This window comes from Engystomops pustulosus, chromosome 6 (genome assembly GCF_040894005.1).
Source record: "Engystomops pustulosus chromosome 6, aEngPut4.maternal, whole genome shotgun sequence".
NCBI classification, from domain to species: Eukaryota; Metazoa; Chordata; class Amphibia; order Anura; family Leptodactylidae; genus Engystomops; species Engystomops pustulosus.
In genome coordinates, this window is record NC_092416.1 from 185,549,094 (window position 1) to 185,565,398 (window position 16,305).

General features: G+C 43.3%; 2 protein-coding genes across 3 annotated transcripts in view; one reads left to right on the top strand and one right to left on the bottom strand.

The window, feature by feature from the left end:
* Positions 1–16,305, bottom strand: part of TBCD (tubulin folding cofactor D) — a 648,429-nt gene that overhangs the window by 154,278 nt on the left and 477,846 nt on the right. The window lies entirely within an intron of this gene.
* Positions 12,032–16,305, top strand: part of LOC140065143 (uncharacterized) — a 31,035-nt gene continuing 26,761 nt past the window's right edge. Inside the window, exon 1 of one of the 2 annotated variants that reach the window (XM_072112681.1) lies at positions 12,032–12,107. In XM_072112681.1, the coding sequence (XP_071968782.1) occupies positions 12,087–12,107 (21 nt within the window). In that variant the 5' untranslated portion in view covers positions 12,032–12,086. The remainder of the gene's footprint in view (positions 12,108–16,305) is intronic. The other variant, XM_072112680.1, reaches the window with a different exon arrangement.

Genomic DNA, 16,305 nt, shown 5'->3' on the forward strand with positions numbered 1-16,305 from the left:
CGGACCAGGCTCCGAGGCTGAAGAGGATCATTGAAGAAAAACCCGAATGGAAGCAGGAGTGTTGGCGCTTAGAAAATCCTCGATAAGTAAGTATAAATGGCTCAAAAAGAGTACTTTTTTATTTTACAAAATAAAAGATATTTCTTTTAAAAAATTGTTAAAACAATAAAATAAAAATGCTACGCGTTTCTGCTCCGTACCGGAGCCTGACGAAGCGCCAACACCCCTGCTTCCATTCGGGTTTTTCTTCAATGCTCCTACCATGTGACTGACATCATGCACCGGACTTCAGGAGATCTGATCAATGACGTCCCTGGACGCAGGACCATCAATCATTGTTAAGGGGGCATTGTATTGCAGCGTTGGACTGAGTACCCCGAGTACCGACCCTGACTTCAAAAGTCAGAACAGAAGATGAGCCATCGGGCGCTGGCGGACGCTGTTTCCAGCACCCGATCACAGCCGGGAGTCGGACACTCCCCAGCAGGGCCACTGGGGAGACGCGCTATGTACAACAGCGTACGTGAGCAGCGCCACCTGCCGGACTCAGAGCGCGGTCTTGCGCATGCCGCGGCTCCTGTGATGAGGACGTCTGGGTGGGAGAGCGCCGCTCCTGACTGAGACGCACGTGTAACACCTCCGCCCTCCAGTATCATGCGACCTGCAGTTGAGGAGCGGACCTGGAGGTGAGTGGCCGCCTCCCGGCACTGTGATGACATCACGGCAGCTCTGGGGTAGCCGGGGGTGGGGGGATTTGATGGCTGCTCTAGGGGAGGCGGGGGGCCTTTGATGCCTGCTCCAGGGGAGGGGGGGACCTTTGATGGCTGCCCTAGGGGGAGGGGGACCTTTGATAGAAGGCTTTGGGGAAGGGGGACCTTTGATGACAGCTCTGGGGGAGGGGGGCCCTTTGATGACAGCTCTGGGGGAGGAGGGCCCTTTGATGACAGCTCTGGGAGAGGAGGGCCCTTTGATGACAGCTCTAGTAGAGGGGGGGCTTTGATGGCAGTTTTGGGGGAGGGGGGCTTTGATGAAAGCTCTGGGTGATGGGGTTCCTTTGATGGCAGCTCTGGGGGAGGGGGGCCCTTTGATGACAGCTCTAGTAGAGGGGGGGCTTTGATGGCAGTTTTGGGGGAGGGGGGCTTTGATGAAAGCTCTGGGTGATGGGGTTCCTTTGATGGCAGCTCTGGGGGAGGGGGGCCCTTTGATGACAGCTCTGGGGGAGGGGGGTCTTTGATGACAGCTCTGGGGGAGGGGGGGTTTTGATGAAAGCTCTGGGGGAGGGGGGCCCTTTGATGACAGCTCTGGGGGAGGAGGGCCCTTTGATGACAGCTCTGGAAGAGGTGGGGCTTTGATGGCAGTTTTGGGGGAGGGGGGCTTTGATGAAAGCTCTGGGGGATAGGGTTCCTTTGATGGCAGCTCTGGGGGAGGGGGGCCCTTTGATGACAGCTCTGGGGGAGGGGGGTCTTTGATGACAGCTCTGGGGGAGGGGGGGTTTTGATGAAAGCTCTGGGGGAGGGGGGCCCTTTGATGACAGCTCTGGGGGAGGAGGGCCCTTTGATGACAGCTCTGGAAGAGGGGGGGCTTTGATGGCAGTTTTGGGGGAGGGGGGTTTGATGAAAGCTCTGGGGGATGGGGTTCCTTTGATGGCAGCTCTGGGGGAGGGGGGCCGGGGCCCTGTGTTTCACATGACTGTTGTTACTCTTTAATGTCTTATTTTATTTTTATGTTCCCCGGAATGTAAAACGCTACTGAATGTAATGGTGCTATATAAATAAAGATTATTATTATGGAGTGGTGCTCCTGTAATTGCACCTCTGGGGGGAGAGGGGCTGCAGTAATGGTAGCTGTGGGAGGAAGGTTTATTAGGCCAATTTCTGATGACAGGTTCCCTTTAAGCATCAGCCCCTGCAGGAACTTTTGCAGCATTAGGTTCAGCATAAGCACAAGGCAAGGGACGTCTGTCAATCTAACTAATGCTACAAGGTATGGGGGAATTATTAGCTCACACACTGTATATATGGCTGATAAATCTTATATGGGGGTATTATTACCTCACACACTGTATATATGGCTGATAAATCTTATATGGGGGTATTATTACCTCACACACTATAGATATGGCTGAGGAATATTATATGGGGAAATTATTACCTCACACACTGTATATATGGCTGATAAATCTTATATGGGGGTATTATTACCTCACACACTATATATATGGCTGAGGAATATTATATGGGGATATTTTTACTTCACACACTGAAGACATGGCTGCTAAATCTTATATGGGGGTATTATTACCTCACACACTGTAGACATGGCTGATAAATCTTATATGGGGATATTATTACATCACACACTGTATATATGGCTGATAAATCTTATATGGAGATATTATTACCTCACACACTGTATATATGGCTGATAAATCTTACATGGGGTATTATTACCTCACACACTGTATATATGGCTGATAATTCTTATATGGGGGTATTATTACCTCACACACTGTATATATGGCTGATAAATCTTATATGGGGGTATTATTACCTCACACACTGTATATATGGCTGATAAATCTTATATGGGGATATTATTACCTCACACACTATAGATATGGCTGATAAATCTTATATGGGTGTATTATTACCTCACACACTGTAGACATGGCTGATAAATCTTATATGGGGGTATTATTACATCACACACTGTATATATGGCTGATAAATCTTATATGGGGGTATTATTACCTCACACACTGTATATATGGCTGATAAATCATATATGGGGATATTATTACCTCACACACTGTATATATGGCTAATAAATCTTATATGGGGATATTATTACCTCACACACTGTATATATGGCTGATAAATCTTATATGGGGGTATTATTACCTAACACACTGTATATATGGCTGATAAATCTTATATGGGGATATTATTACCTCACACACTGTATATATGGCTGATAAATCTTATATGGGGATATTATTACCTCACACACTGTATATATGGCTGATAAATCTTATATGGGGGTATTATTACCTCACACACTGTATATATGGCTGATAAATCTTATATGGGGGTATTATTACCTCACACACTGTATATATGGCTGATAAATCTTATATGAGGATATTATTACCTAACACACTGTAGACATGGCTGATAAATCTTATATGGGGGGTATTATTACCTCACACACTGTATATATGGCTGATAAATCTTATTTGGGGGTATTATTACCTCACACACTGTATATATGGCTGAAAAATCTTATATGGGGGTATTATTACATCACACACTGTATATATGGCTGATAAATCTTATATGGGGATATTATTACATCACACACTGTACATATGGCTGATAAATCTTATCTGGGGGAATTATTACCTCACACACTGTATATATGGCTGATAAATCTTATATGGGGGTATTATTACATCACACACTGTATAAACGGCTGATAAATCTTATATGGAGGTATTATTACATCACACACTGTATATATGGCTGATAAATCTTATATGGGGGTATTATTACCTCACACACTGTAGATATGGCTGATAAATCTTATATGGGGATATTATTACATCACACACTGTATATATGGCTGATAAATCTTATATGGGGGTATTATTACATCACACACTGTATATATGGCTGATAAATTTTATATGGGGGTATTATTACCTCATACACAGTATATATGGCTGATAAATCTTATATAGGGATATTATTACCTCACACACTGTATATATGGCTGATGAATATTATATGGGGGTATTATTACATCACACACTGTATATATGGCTGATAAATCTTATATGGGGGAATTATTACCTCATACACTGTATATATGGCTGATAAATCTTATCTGGGGGTATTATTACCTCACACACTGTATATATGGCTGATAAATCTTATATGGGGGTATTATTACATCACACACTGCATATATGGCTGATAAATCTTATATGGGGGTATTATTACCTCACACACTGTATATATGGCTGATAAATCTTATATGGGGATATTATTACCTCACACACTGTAGATATGGCTGATAAATCTTATATGGGGGTATTATTACCTCACACACTGTATATATGGCTGATAAATCTTATATGGGGGTATAATTACCTCACACACTGTATATATAGCTGATAAATCTTATATGGGGGTATTATTGTATTATTACCTCAAACACTGTATATATGGCTGATAAATCTTATATGGGGATATTATTACCTCACACACTATAGATATGGCTGATAAATCTTATATGGGGGTATTATTACCTCACACACTGTAGACATGGCTGATAAATCTTATATGGGGGTATTATTACATCACACACTGTATATATAGCTGATAAATCTTATATGGGGGTATTATTATCTCACACACTGTATATATGGCTGATAAATCTTATATGGGGATATTATTACCTCACACACAGTATATATGGCTGATAAATCTTATATGGGGATATTATTACCTCACACACTGTATATATGGCTGATAAATCTTATATGGGGATATTATTACCTCACACACTGTATATATGGCTGATAAATCTTATATGAGGATATTATTACCTAACACACTGTAGACATGGCTGATAAATCTTATATGGGGGTTATTATTACCTCACACACTGTATATATGGCTGATAAATCTTATATGGGGATATTATTACCTCACACACTATAGATATGGCTGATAAATCTTATATGGGGGTATTATTACCTCACACACTGTAGACATGGCTGATAAATCTTATATGGGGGTATTATTACATCACACACTGTATATATGGCTGATAAATCTTATATGGGGGTATTATTACCTCACACACTGTATTTATGGCTGATAAATCATATATGGGGATATTATTACCTCACACACTGTATATATGGCTAATAAATCTTATATGGGGATATTATTACCTCACACACTGTATATATGGCTGATAAATCTTATATGGGGGTATTATTACCTAGCACACTGTATATATGGCTGATAAATCTTATATGGGGATATTATTACCTCACACACTGTATATATGGCTGATAAATCTTATATGGGGATATTATTACCTCACACACTGTATATATGGCTGATAAATCTTATATGGGGGTATTATTACCTCACACACTGTATATATGGCTGATAAATCTTATATGGGGGTATTATTACCTCACACACTGTATATATGGCTGATAAATCTTATATGAGGATATTATTACCTAACACACTGTAGACATGGCTGATAAATCTTATATGGGGGGTATTATTACCTCACACACTGTATATATGGCTGATAAATCTTATTTGGGGGTATTATTACCTCACACACTGTATATATGGCTGATAAATCTTATATGGGGGTATTATTACATCACACACTGTATATATGGCTGATAAATCTTATATGGGGATATTATTACATCACACACTGTACATATGGCTGATAAATCTTATATGGGGGTATTATTACCTCACACACTGTATATATGGCTGATAAATCTTATATGGGGGTATTATTACATCACATACTGTATATATGACTGATAAATCTTATATGGGGATATTATTACCTCACACACTGTATATATGGCTGATAAATCTTATATGGGGATATTATTACCTCACACACTGTATATATGGCTGATAAATCTTATATGGGGATATTATTACCTCACACACTGTATATATGGCTGATAAATCTTATATGGGGATATTATTACCTCACACACTGTATATATGGCTGATAAATCTTATATGGGGGTATTATTACCTCACACACTGTATATATGGCTGATAAATCTTATATGGGGGTATTATTACCTCACACACTGTATATATGGATGATAAATCTTATATGGGGGTATTATTACCTCACACACTGTATATATGGCTGATAATTCTTATATGGAGGTATTATTACCTCACACACTGTATATATGGCTGATAATTCTTATATGGGGGTATTATTACCTCACACACTGTATATATGGCTGATAAATCTTATATGGGGGTATTATTACCTCATATGGCTGATAAATCTTATATGGGGGTATTATTACCTCACACACTGTATATATGGCTGATAAATCTTATATGGGGATATTATTACCTCACACACTGTATATATGGCTGATAAATCTTATATGGGGGTATTATTACCTCACACACTGTATATATGGCTGATAAATCTTATATGGGGATATTATTACCTCACACACTGTATATATGGCTGATAATTCTTATATGGAGGTATTATTACCTCACACACTGTATATATGGCTGGAGTCTTACCTCATGACTTCCTGTAGCAGGTGAAAGCCGGGGACATGAGGATATGGCTCCCCTGTCAGGTCCTGTGCTGTCTCCCTCCTCCTGCACTTACTCCTCACTGCTGTAGGGGGCAGTGTTATACTATGGGGTCTCCTGAGGAAGCGGCTACAGAACCTGCAGGTAAGTGTTTATGTGTAAAGCTTTTCTATCTGTCACCGGTCTCCAGTGATAGATCTCTCTCTATATAATATCTATCTGTCACTGGTCTCCAGTGATGGATCTCTCTCTATATAATATCTATCTGTCACCGGTCTCCAGTGATGGATCTCTCTCTATATAATATCTATCACCATCCACCATCATCTATCTGTCTATATATTTGTCCTTTAATATCTTTTATCTATGTGTCTGGCTTCTATTATTCACCTGAAAAGTTTTTTTCTATGTGGGTAAATAAACTTTCACATTTTTTCAAAGTTGTAGAGCTACCTACTTTTTGTTTTATCTATCTCTATCTATCTCCTATCTATCTATCTATCTATCTATCTATCTATCTATCTATCTATCTATCTATCTACAAAAAGAAAGTCCAAGCAGCACAAACCTTCAGAGAAAAAGAAAATTGGGTGCAGGCAACCTAGGACCGGGCCTCAGGTCCTCCAGTAATAGTATAAAGAAAGCGGGCAGCACTCCGTTGTAGATAAAAGTAAAAAAGTGTCTTTATTCCATAGTGAGCAACTGTGACAGCGACGTTTCGGCTCTGCAAGAGCCTTTCTCAAGCCATTCAAACAGTGAAATGGTGGCCATATTTAAATACAACAGGTGATCACATGACAAATTGGGATACTCCCACCATTTTTGTATAACTGTGATATAATGCTTATTACATAGTCAAATTGCATATCGTGAACATTAAACATAGTGCACAATGTAAAATACATGTATATGTATGTGATAGACATTAAAATTGTGTTATATATAACAAACAGCTTTATTAGTGACACAGATTAGTCCAGCCATTGGTCTTGTCTGTGTAAAGGTGCTCAAGTGCTTCTGTGTTGACAGCAATGCTTCCCAGTTGTTTCCACGTGTCGACCTTCCCTGATCAGCAACAATGTTCTCCGATACATGTAAAAAAATTTTTTTGAAAAAAGAAAAAAGGAAGAAAAATGCTACATGGAACGCAAGCTGAGCGCCAAAGTGTGCGCATAAAAAATATGTCGCACAGTGGGACACACACTATGCGCCTGGTTCTGCGCATGTGTATTATGCCCCAGCAAGGGCGTCTGGTGCTATGGAAACCAAAAATGAAAATATATCAGATAAAACATAGATGATTCTGGAATGCAACATTCATGCAATTTACATAAAGGAAAAGTCCACGATGTGTCAGCCATAAATCAGGACCAATTGGCTGTGATAACAACCATGTTGGATGCACGTTGATATTGATTCACCAACGATTGTATAACTCGCAAATATAAGGGACGACCTTGCTGAATATACCCCTAATAATAAACGGGGCAGACGGCATCATCAATCCCCTAAGTTTTTGACTGTACTTGTATAAAAGACAGTGTGGTCCCTGGCTAGACACACCAACCGTAACCTATGAAAGAACAACAATATACAAAATATAGGGGCATGGATGGAAATACGTTTACCATAGCACTTGACAATTGCATGAACGGCGCATCAATTTGCGCTCTTGAAGCACCAAATGACAAAAGAATATTTTGGGAGTTGTGTAGGGAGGCTTCCACGAGGAGACATCTGGGATAGGCTCATATTCTAAAAGAAAAAAAAAAAAAAAAACTACGCCTGGAACGGCTGAACTCATACGTAAATTTGAAAATGAATCCAAAAGACTCACCAGCTTACAGTTGCATCTCATCACATTAAGGAGATCACTGCATTGGAAACTAATCTTCCTGAGATGGACACACAATTGAAGTCGATTTTGACCACAGATGAGTATAACGTTTTTTTGCTACGGTTCAGACGCATGTGAAAACTGGCAAATCTGAACAAGAACTTACCAAGCGTAATAAATGGATGTGGGCTATTATATGTGGGAGAAACGACACTTGAATTTAAGACGCGCCTCAACCAACACAGATATACGATACGATCCAACCGCATAGATCTCCCGGTATCGAAACACTTTTCAGAAGCTGGACATCTAGAGAAACATCTCAGTTTCCGTCTCATTGATCACGTGCCACCTCCTATACGTGGTGGTGATAGAGTAGCTATTCTAAAAAAGCGTGAGTTACATTGGATCTATACCCTTGACACACTGAGACCACAGGGTCTCAATGTGGATTTTAATCTTTGGTCCCTATGATCCTGTTGATCCAGCTGTAGTTCCTTTTGTATAGTCCATCATCAGAGTAGCAATGAGTAACTTTCTGTGATATAATAATTTTGACATTATATGTCTTTTTTTTCTTTTAGAATATGAGCCTATCCCAGATGTCTCCTCGTGGAAGCCTCCCTACACAACTCCCAAAATATTCTTTTGTCATTTGGTGCTTCAAGAGCGCAAATTGATGCGCCGTTCATGCAATTGTCAAGTGCTATGGTAAACGTATTTCCATCCATGCCCCTATATTTTGTATATTGTTGTTCTTTCATAGGTTACGGTTGGTGTGTCTAGCCAGGGACCACACTGTCTTTTATACAAGTACAGTCAAAAACTTAGGGGATTGATGATGCCGTCTGCCCCGTTTATTATTAGGGGTATATTCAGCAAGGTCGTCCCTTATATTTGCGAGTTATACAATCGTTGGTGAATCAATATCAACGTGCATCCAACATGGTTGTTATCACAGCCAATTGGTCCTGATTTATGGCTGACACATCGTGGACTTTTCCTTTATGTAAATTGCATGAATGTTGCATTCCAGAATCATCTATGTTTTATCTGATATATTTTCATTTTTGGTTTCCATAGCACCAGACGCCCTTGCTGGGGCATAATACACATGCGCAGAACCAGGCGCATAGTGTGTGTCCCACTGTGCGACATATTTTTTATGCGCACACTTTGGCGCTCAGCTTGCGTTCCATGTAGCATTTTTCTTCCTTTTTTCTTTTTTCAAAAAAATTTTTTTACATGTATCGGAGAACATTGTTGCTGATCAGGGAAGGTCGACACGTGGAAACAACTGGGAAGCATTGCTGTCAACACAGAAGCACTTGAGCACCTTTACACAGACAAGACCAATGGCTGGACTAATCTGTGTCACTAATAAAGCTGTTTGTTATATATAACACAATTTTAATGTCTATCACATACATATACATGTATTTTACATTGTGCACTATGTTTAATGTTCACGATATGCAATTTGACTATGTAATAAGCATTATATCACAGTTATACAAAAATGGTGGGAGTATCCCAATTTGTCATGTGATCACCTGTTGTATTTAAATATGGCCACCATTTCACTGTTTGAATGGCTTGAGAAAGGCTCTTGCAGAGCCGAAACGTCGCTGTCACAGTTGCTCACTATGGAATAAAGACACTTTTTTACTTTTATCTACAACGGAGTGCTGCCCGCTTTCTTTATACTATCTATCTATCTATCTATCTCATATCTATCTATCTCCTATCTATCTATCTCCTATCTATCTATCTATCTATCTATCTATCTATCTATCTATCTATCTATCTATCTCCTATCTATCTATCTTTCTCCTATCTATCTAATATCTATCTATCTATCTATCTATCTATCTATCTATCTATCTCCTATCTATCTATCTCCTATCTATCTATCTATCTATCTATCTCCTATCTATCTATCTCCTATCTATCTATCTATCTATCTATCTCCTATCTATCTATCTATCTATCTATCTATCTATCTATCTATCTATCTATCTCCTATCTATCTATCTATCTATCTATCTATCTATCTATCTCCTATCTATCTATCTATCTATCTATCTCCTGTCTATCTATCTATCTATCTATCTCCTATCTATCTATCTCCTATCTATCTATCTATCTATCTATCTCCTATCTATCTCCTATCTATCTATCTCCTATCTATCTATCTATCTATCTATCTATCTATCTATCTATCTATCTCCTATCTATCTATCTATCTATCTATCTCCTATCTATCTATCTATCTATCTATCTATCTATCTATCTATCTCCTATCTATCTATCTATCTATCTATCTATCTCCTATCTATCTATCTGTCTATCTCATATCTATCATCTATCTATACATTTTTTGGAAAGATCAGCGCTCCCATTAGTTTGGAAAATACCATAAATAGTAGAAAAATGAAATCACAGGCCGCGCTCCATGATCCAAGTTTCAGCAGAAGGAGAAGGTTATTGTGGATGTGGTAACATTTCGGGGTGTAACCTCCTTGTACAATATAGAGTCTTATTTTGTGGTCTCAGTTTTGCCCAGGGCCCCACATGTTGGGTTTGTCCCCTTCTTATGTGGTGACCCTGCAGTGATCACTGGTCACCTCTGAGGCTCCTGATCCTGATATAATCAGCACATCACTGCCGATCACTGATCTCATCCCATGGCCCCTCCCTGTACATGGAGTCTGCTATTATTTATATGTCCTCATGCACACGACCATCCGCTTCTATTATGCCCGGTATGAAGAGCTTTATATGTGCATTGTACCTGTGGAGTGTGCAGGGTGCGACCCATTCACGAAATGTTTCACGTTCTCCATGAATATGGTGCCCCCTGCAGTGCTCCGACAGAGTGCAACAACTTTCTGTCGGACACTGCATAATAAATGTGGCGCAGATGTGAAATGCGGATGTGTAATGCGGATGTGTAATGCGGATGTGTAATGCAGCTGTGTAATGCGGATGTGTAATGCGGATGTGCAATGCGGATGTGTAATGCGGATGTGCAATGCGGATGTGCAATGCGGATGTGTAATGCGGATGTGCAATGCAGATGTGTAATGCGGATGTGTAATGCGGATGTGTAATGCGGATGTGTAATGCGGATGTGTAATGCGGATGTGTAATGCGGATGTGCAATGCGGATGTGCAATGCGGATGTGCAATGCGGATGTGCAATGCGGATGTGCAATGCGGATGTGCAATGCGGATGTGCAATGCGGATGTGCAATGCGGATGTGCAACGCGGATGTGTAACGCGGATGTGTAACGCGGATGTGTAACGCGGATGTGTAATGCGGATGTGTAACGCGGATGTGTAATGCAGATGTGTAACGCGGATGTGCAATGCGGATGTGTAACGCGGATGTGTAACGCGGATGTGTAACGCGGATGTGCAATGCGGATGTGTAACGCGGATGTGCAATGCGGATGTGCAATGCGGATGTGCAATGCGGATGTGCAATGCGGATGTGCAATGCGGATGTGTAATGCAGATGTGTAATGCAGATGTGTAATGCGGATGTGTAATGCGGATGTAATGGGCTTCTGTAACCTGTCTTTAGTGATAATGAGGTCCCTGGTGACGGGTTCCCTTTAAGCAATGCATCACTGTGATATCTGCCCTTTAAGGTGGCGGCTCAAGTTGTAAAGTTATTCCCTATCTACAGAATAACAGAGTTTGGCTTCTTTCCCCTAGTAAGATATGTAAGATGTGAGGAATAATACTAGCGCTGTGTATATGGTGTACAGTGACTCTCCTCCACAGCACAGCCTGGAGACTGACTCCTCCCACTCACGTGACTGATCACATGGTCATGACATCATCACAGGTCCTTTACACACTAGAATTTGGCATCTCTGTGTATTATACGGTGATGGCACTGCCCGGGGAGGAGGTATGTGCGGTATCTGTCGGGGCTCCCGTGCACTTTTTCAGATAGAAATTACCGGGAGCAGTACTAAGGCATCTGTGACGCTCTCGTACACTGTCTATTAGAGTGCTAGACATAGCCGAGCCATGTCCAGTAACTTCTCACTCTCCCATAGACAACAAATGGAGCAGCAGGACACTCACTCAACCTGCTGCTCTGCTAAGGAAACTGTTCTCATAGGTGAAGGGATCCCATCAGTCAGACCCTCGCCAGTCACACTGTTATCCCCTATCCTGTGGAGAAGAAATAATAATATAACATAATAAACTCCCCTCTGAGGTTACCCAATGATTTTAGTAATGGAGTGATGGAGTAAACTTATGTTTTTTTTCTCCATAACCCATGAGACTTTTATTCTCAAGAAAGGCGTCCAGGCCTCTCCTGAACATGTACAAAGCATCCGCCATATCAACCTCCTGCGGGAGGGAGGTCCAAAGTCTCACTGCTCTTACAGTAAAGACTCCCTGTCTATGGTGATGGTAGAACCTCCTCTCCTCTAGGTGTAGAGGATGCCCCCTGTCTATGGTGATGGCAGAACCTCCTCTCCTCTAGGTGTAGAGGATGCCCCCTGTCTATGGTGATGGTAGAACCTCCTCTCCTCTAGGTGTAGAGGATGCCCCCTGTCTATGGTGATGTTAGAACCTCCTCTCCTCTAGGTATAAAGGATGCCCCCTGTCTATGGTGATGGTAGAACCTCCTCTCCTCTAGGTGTAGAGGATGCCCCCTGTCTATGGTGATGGTAGAACCTCCTCTCCTCTAGGTGTAGAGGATGCCCCCTGTCTATGGTGATGGTAGAAACTCCTCTCCTCTAGGTGTAGAGGATGCCCCCTGTCTATGGTGATGGTAGAACCTCCTCTCCTCTAGGTGTAGAGGATGCCCCCTGTCTATGGTGATGGTAGAACCTCCTCTCCTCTAGGTGTAGAGGATGTCCCCTGTCTATGGTGATGGTAGAACCTCCTCTCCTCCAGGTAAAGAGGACGCCCCCTGTCTATGGTGATGGTAGAACCTCCTCTCCTCTAGGTGTAGAGGATGTCCCCTGTCTATGGTGATGGTAGAACCTCCTCTCCTCTAGGTGTAGAGGATGCCCCTGTCTATGGTGATGGTAGAACTACCTCTCCTCTAGGTGTAGAGGATGTCCCATGTCTATGGTGATGGTAGAACCTCCTCTCCTCTATGTGTAGAGCATGCCCCCTGTCTATGCTGATGGTAGAACCTCCTCTCCTCTAGGTGTAGAGGATGCCCCCTGTCTATGGTGATGGTAGAACCTCCTCTCCTCTAGGTGTAGAGGATGCCCCCTGTCTATGGTGATGGTAGAACCTCCTCTCCTCTAGGTGTAGAGGATGTCCCATGTCTATGGTGATGGTAGAACCTCCTCTCCTCTAGGTGTAGAGGATGCCACTGTCTATGGTGATGGTAGAACCTCCTCTCCTCTAGGTGTAGAGGATGCCCCCTGTCTATGGTGATGGTAGAACATCCTCTCCTCTAGGTGTAGAGGATGCCCCCTGTCTATGGTGATGGTAGAACCTCCTCTCCTCTAGGTGTAGAGGATGCCCCTGTCTATGGTGATGGTAGAACCTCCTCTCCTCTAGGTGTAGAGGATGCCCCCTGTCTATGGTGATGGTAGAACATCCTCTCCTCTAGGTGTAGAGGATGCCCCCTGTCTATGGTGATGGTAGAACCTCCTCTCCTCTAGGTGTAGAGGATGCCCCTGTCTATGGTGATGGTAGAACCTTCTCTCCTCTAGGTGTAGAGGATGCCCCCTATCTATGGTGATGGTAGAACATCCTCTCCTCTAGGTGTAGAGGATGTCCCATGTCTATGGTGATGGTAGAACCTCCTCTCCTCTAGGTGTAGAGGATGCCCCTGTCTATGGTGATGGTAGAACCTCCTCTCCTCTAGGTGTAGAGGATGCCCCTGTCTATGGTGATGGTAGAACCTCCTCTCCTCTAGGTGTAGAGGATGCCCCCTGTCTATGGTGATGGTAGAACCTCCTCTCCTCTAGGTGTAGAGGATGCCCCCTGTCTATGGTGATGGTAGAACCTCCTCTCCTCTAGGTGTAGAGGATGCCCCTGTCTATGGTGATGGTAGAACCTCCTCTCCTCTAGGTGTAGAGGATGCCCCCTGTCTATGGTGATGGTAGAACATCCTCTCCTCTAGGTGTAGAGGATGCCCCCTGTCTATGGTGATGGTAGAACCTCTTCTCCTCTAGGTGTAGAGGATGCCCCCTGTCTATGGTGATGGTAGAACCTCCTCTCCTCTAGGTGTAGAGGATGCTCCCAGTCTATGGTGATGGTAGAAACTCCTCTCCTCTAGGTGTAGAGGATGCCCCTGTCTATGGTGATGGTAGAACCTCCTCTCCTCTAGGTGTAGAGGATGTCCCCTGTCTATGGTGATGGTAGAACCTCCTCTCTTCTAGGTGTAGAGGATGCCCCCTGTCTATGGTGATGGTAGAACCTCCTCTAGGTGTAGAGGATGCCCCCTGTCTATGGTGATGGTAGAACCTCCTCTCCTCTAGGTGTAGAGGATGCCCCCTGTCTATGGTGATAGTAGAATCGTCTCTCCTCTAGGTGTAGAGGATGCCCCCTGTCTATGGTGATGGTAGAACCTCCTCTCCTCTAGGTGAAGAGGATGCCCCCTGTCTATGGTGATGGTAGAACCTCCTCTCCTCTAGGTGTAGAGGATGCCCCCTGTCTATGGTGATGGTAGAACCTCCTCTCCTCTAGGTGTAGAGGATGCCCCCTGTCTATGGTGATGGTAGAACCTCCTCTCCTCTAGGTGTAGAGGATGCCCCCTGTCTATGGTGATGGTAGAACCTCCTCTCCTCTAGGTGTAGAGGATGCCCCCTGTCTATGGTGATGGCAGAACCTCCTCTCCTCTAGGTGTAGAGGATGCCCCTGTCTATGGTGATGGTAGAACCTCCTCTCCTCTAGGTGTAGAGGGTGCCCCCTGTCTATGGTGATGGTAGAACCTCCTCTCCTCTAGGTGTAGAGGATGCCCCCTGTCTATGGTGATGGTAGAACCTCCTCTAGGTGTAGAGTATGCCCCCTGTCTATGGTGATGGTAGAACCTCCTCTCCTCTAGGTGTAGAGGATGCCCCCTGTCTATGGTGATGGTAGAACCTCCTCTCCTCTAGGTGTAGAGGATGCCCCCTGTCTATGGTGATAGTAGAATCGTCTCTCCTCTAGGTTTAGAGGATGCCCCCTGTCTATGGTGATGGTAGAACCTCCTCTCCTCTAGGTGTAGAGGATGCCCCCTGTCTATGGTGATGGTAGAACCTCCTCTCCTCTAGGTGTAGAAGATGCCCCCTGTCTATGGTGATGGTAGAACCTCCTCTCCTCTAGGTGTAGAGGATGCCCCCTGTCTATGGTGATGGTAGAACCTTCTCCCCTCTAGGTGTAGAGGATGCCCCATGTCTATGGTGATGGTAGAACCTCCTCTCCTCTAGGTGTAGAGGATGCCCCCTGTCTATGGTGATGGTAGAACCTCCTCCCCTCTAGGTGTAGAGGATGCCCCATGTCTATGGTGATGGTAGAACCTCCTCTCCTCCAGGTGTAGAGGATGCCCCCTGTCTATGGTGATGGTAGATCCTCCTCTCCTCTAGGTGTAGAGGATGTCACCTGTCTATGGTGATGGTAGAACCTCCTCTCCTCTAGGTGTAGAGGATGCCCCCTGTCTATGCTGATGGTAGAACCTTCTCTCCTCTAGGTGTAGAGGATGCCCCCTGTCTATGGTGATGATAGAACCTCCTCTCCTCTAGGTGTAGAGGATGCCCCCTGTCTATGGTGATGGTAGAACCTCCTCTCCTCTAGGTGTAGAGGATGCCCCCTGTCTATGGTGATGGTAGAACCTCCTCTCCTCTAGGTGTAGAGGATGCCCCCTGTCTATGGTGATGGTAGAACCTCCTCTCCTCTAGGTGTAGAGGATGCCCCCTGTCTATGGTGATGGTAGAACCTCTTCTCCTCTAGGTGTAGAGGATGCCCCCTGTCTATGGTGATGGTAGAACCTCCTCTCCTCTAGGTGTAGAGGATGCTCCCAGTCTATGGTGATGGTAGAAACTCCTCTCCTCTAGGTGTAGAGGATGCCCCTGTTTATGGTGATGGTAGAACCTCCTCTCCTATAGGTGTAGAGGATGTCCCCTGTCTATGGTGATGGTAGAACCTCC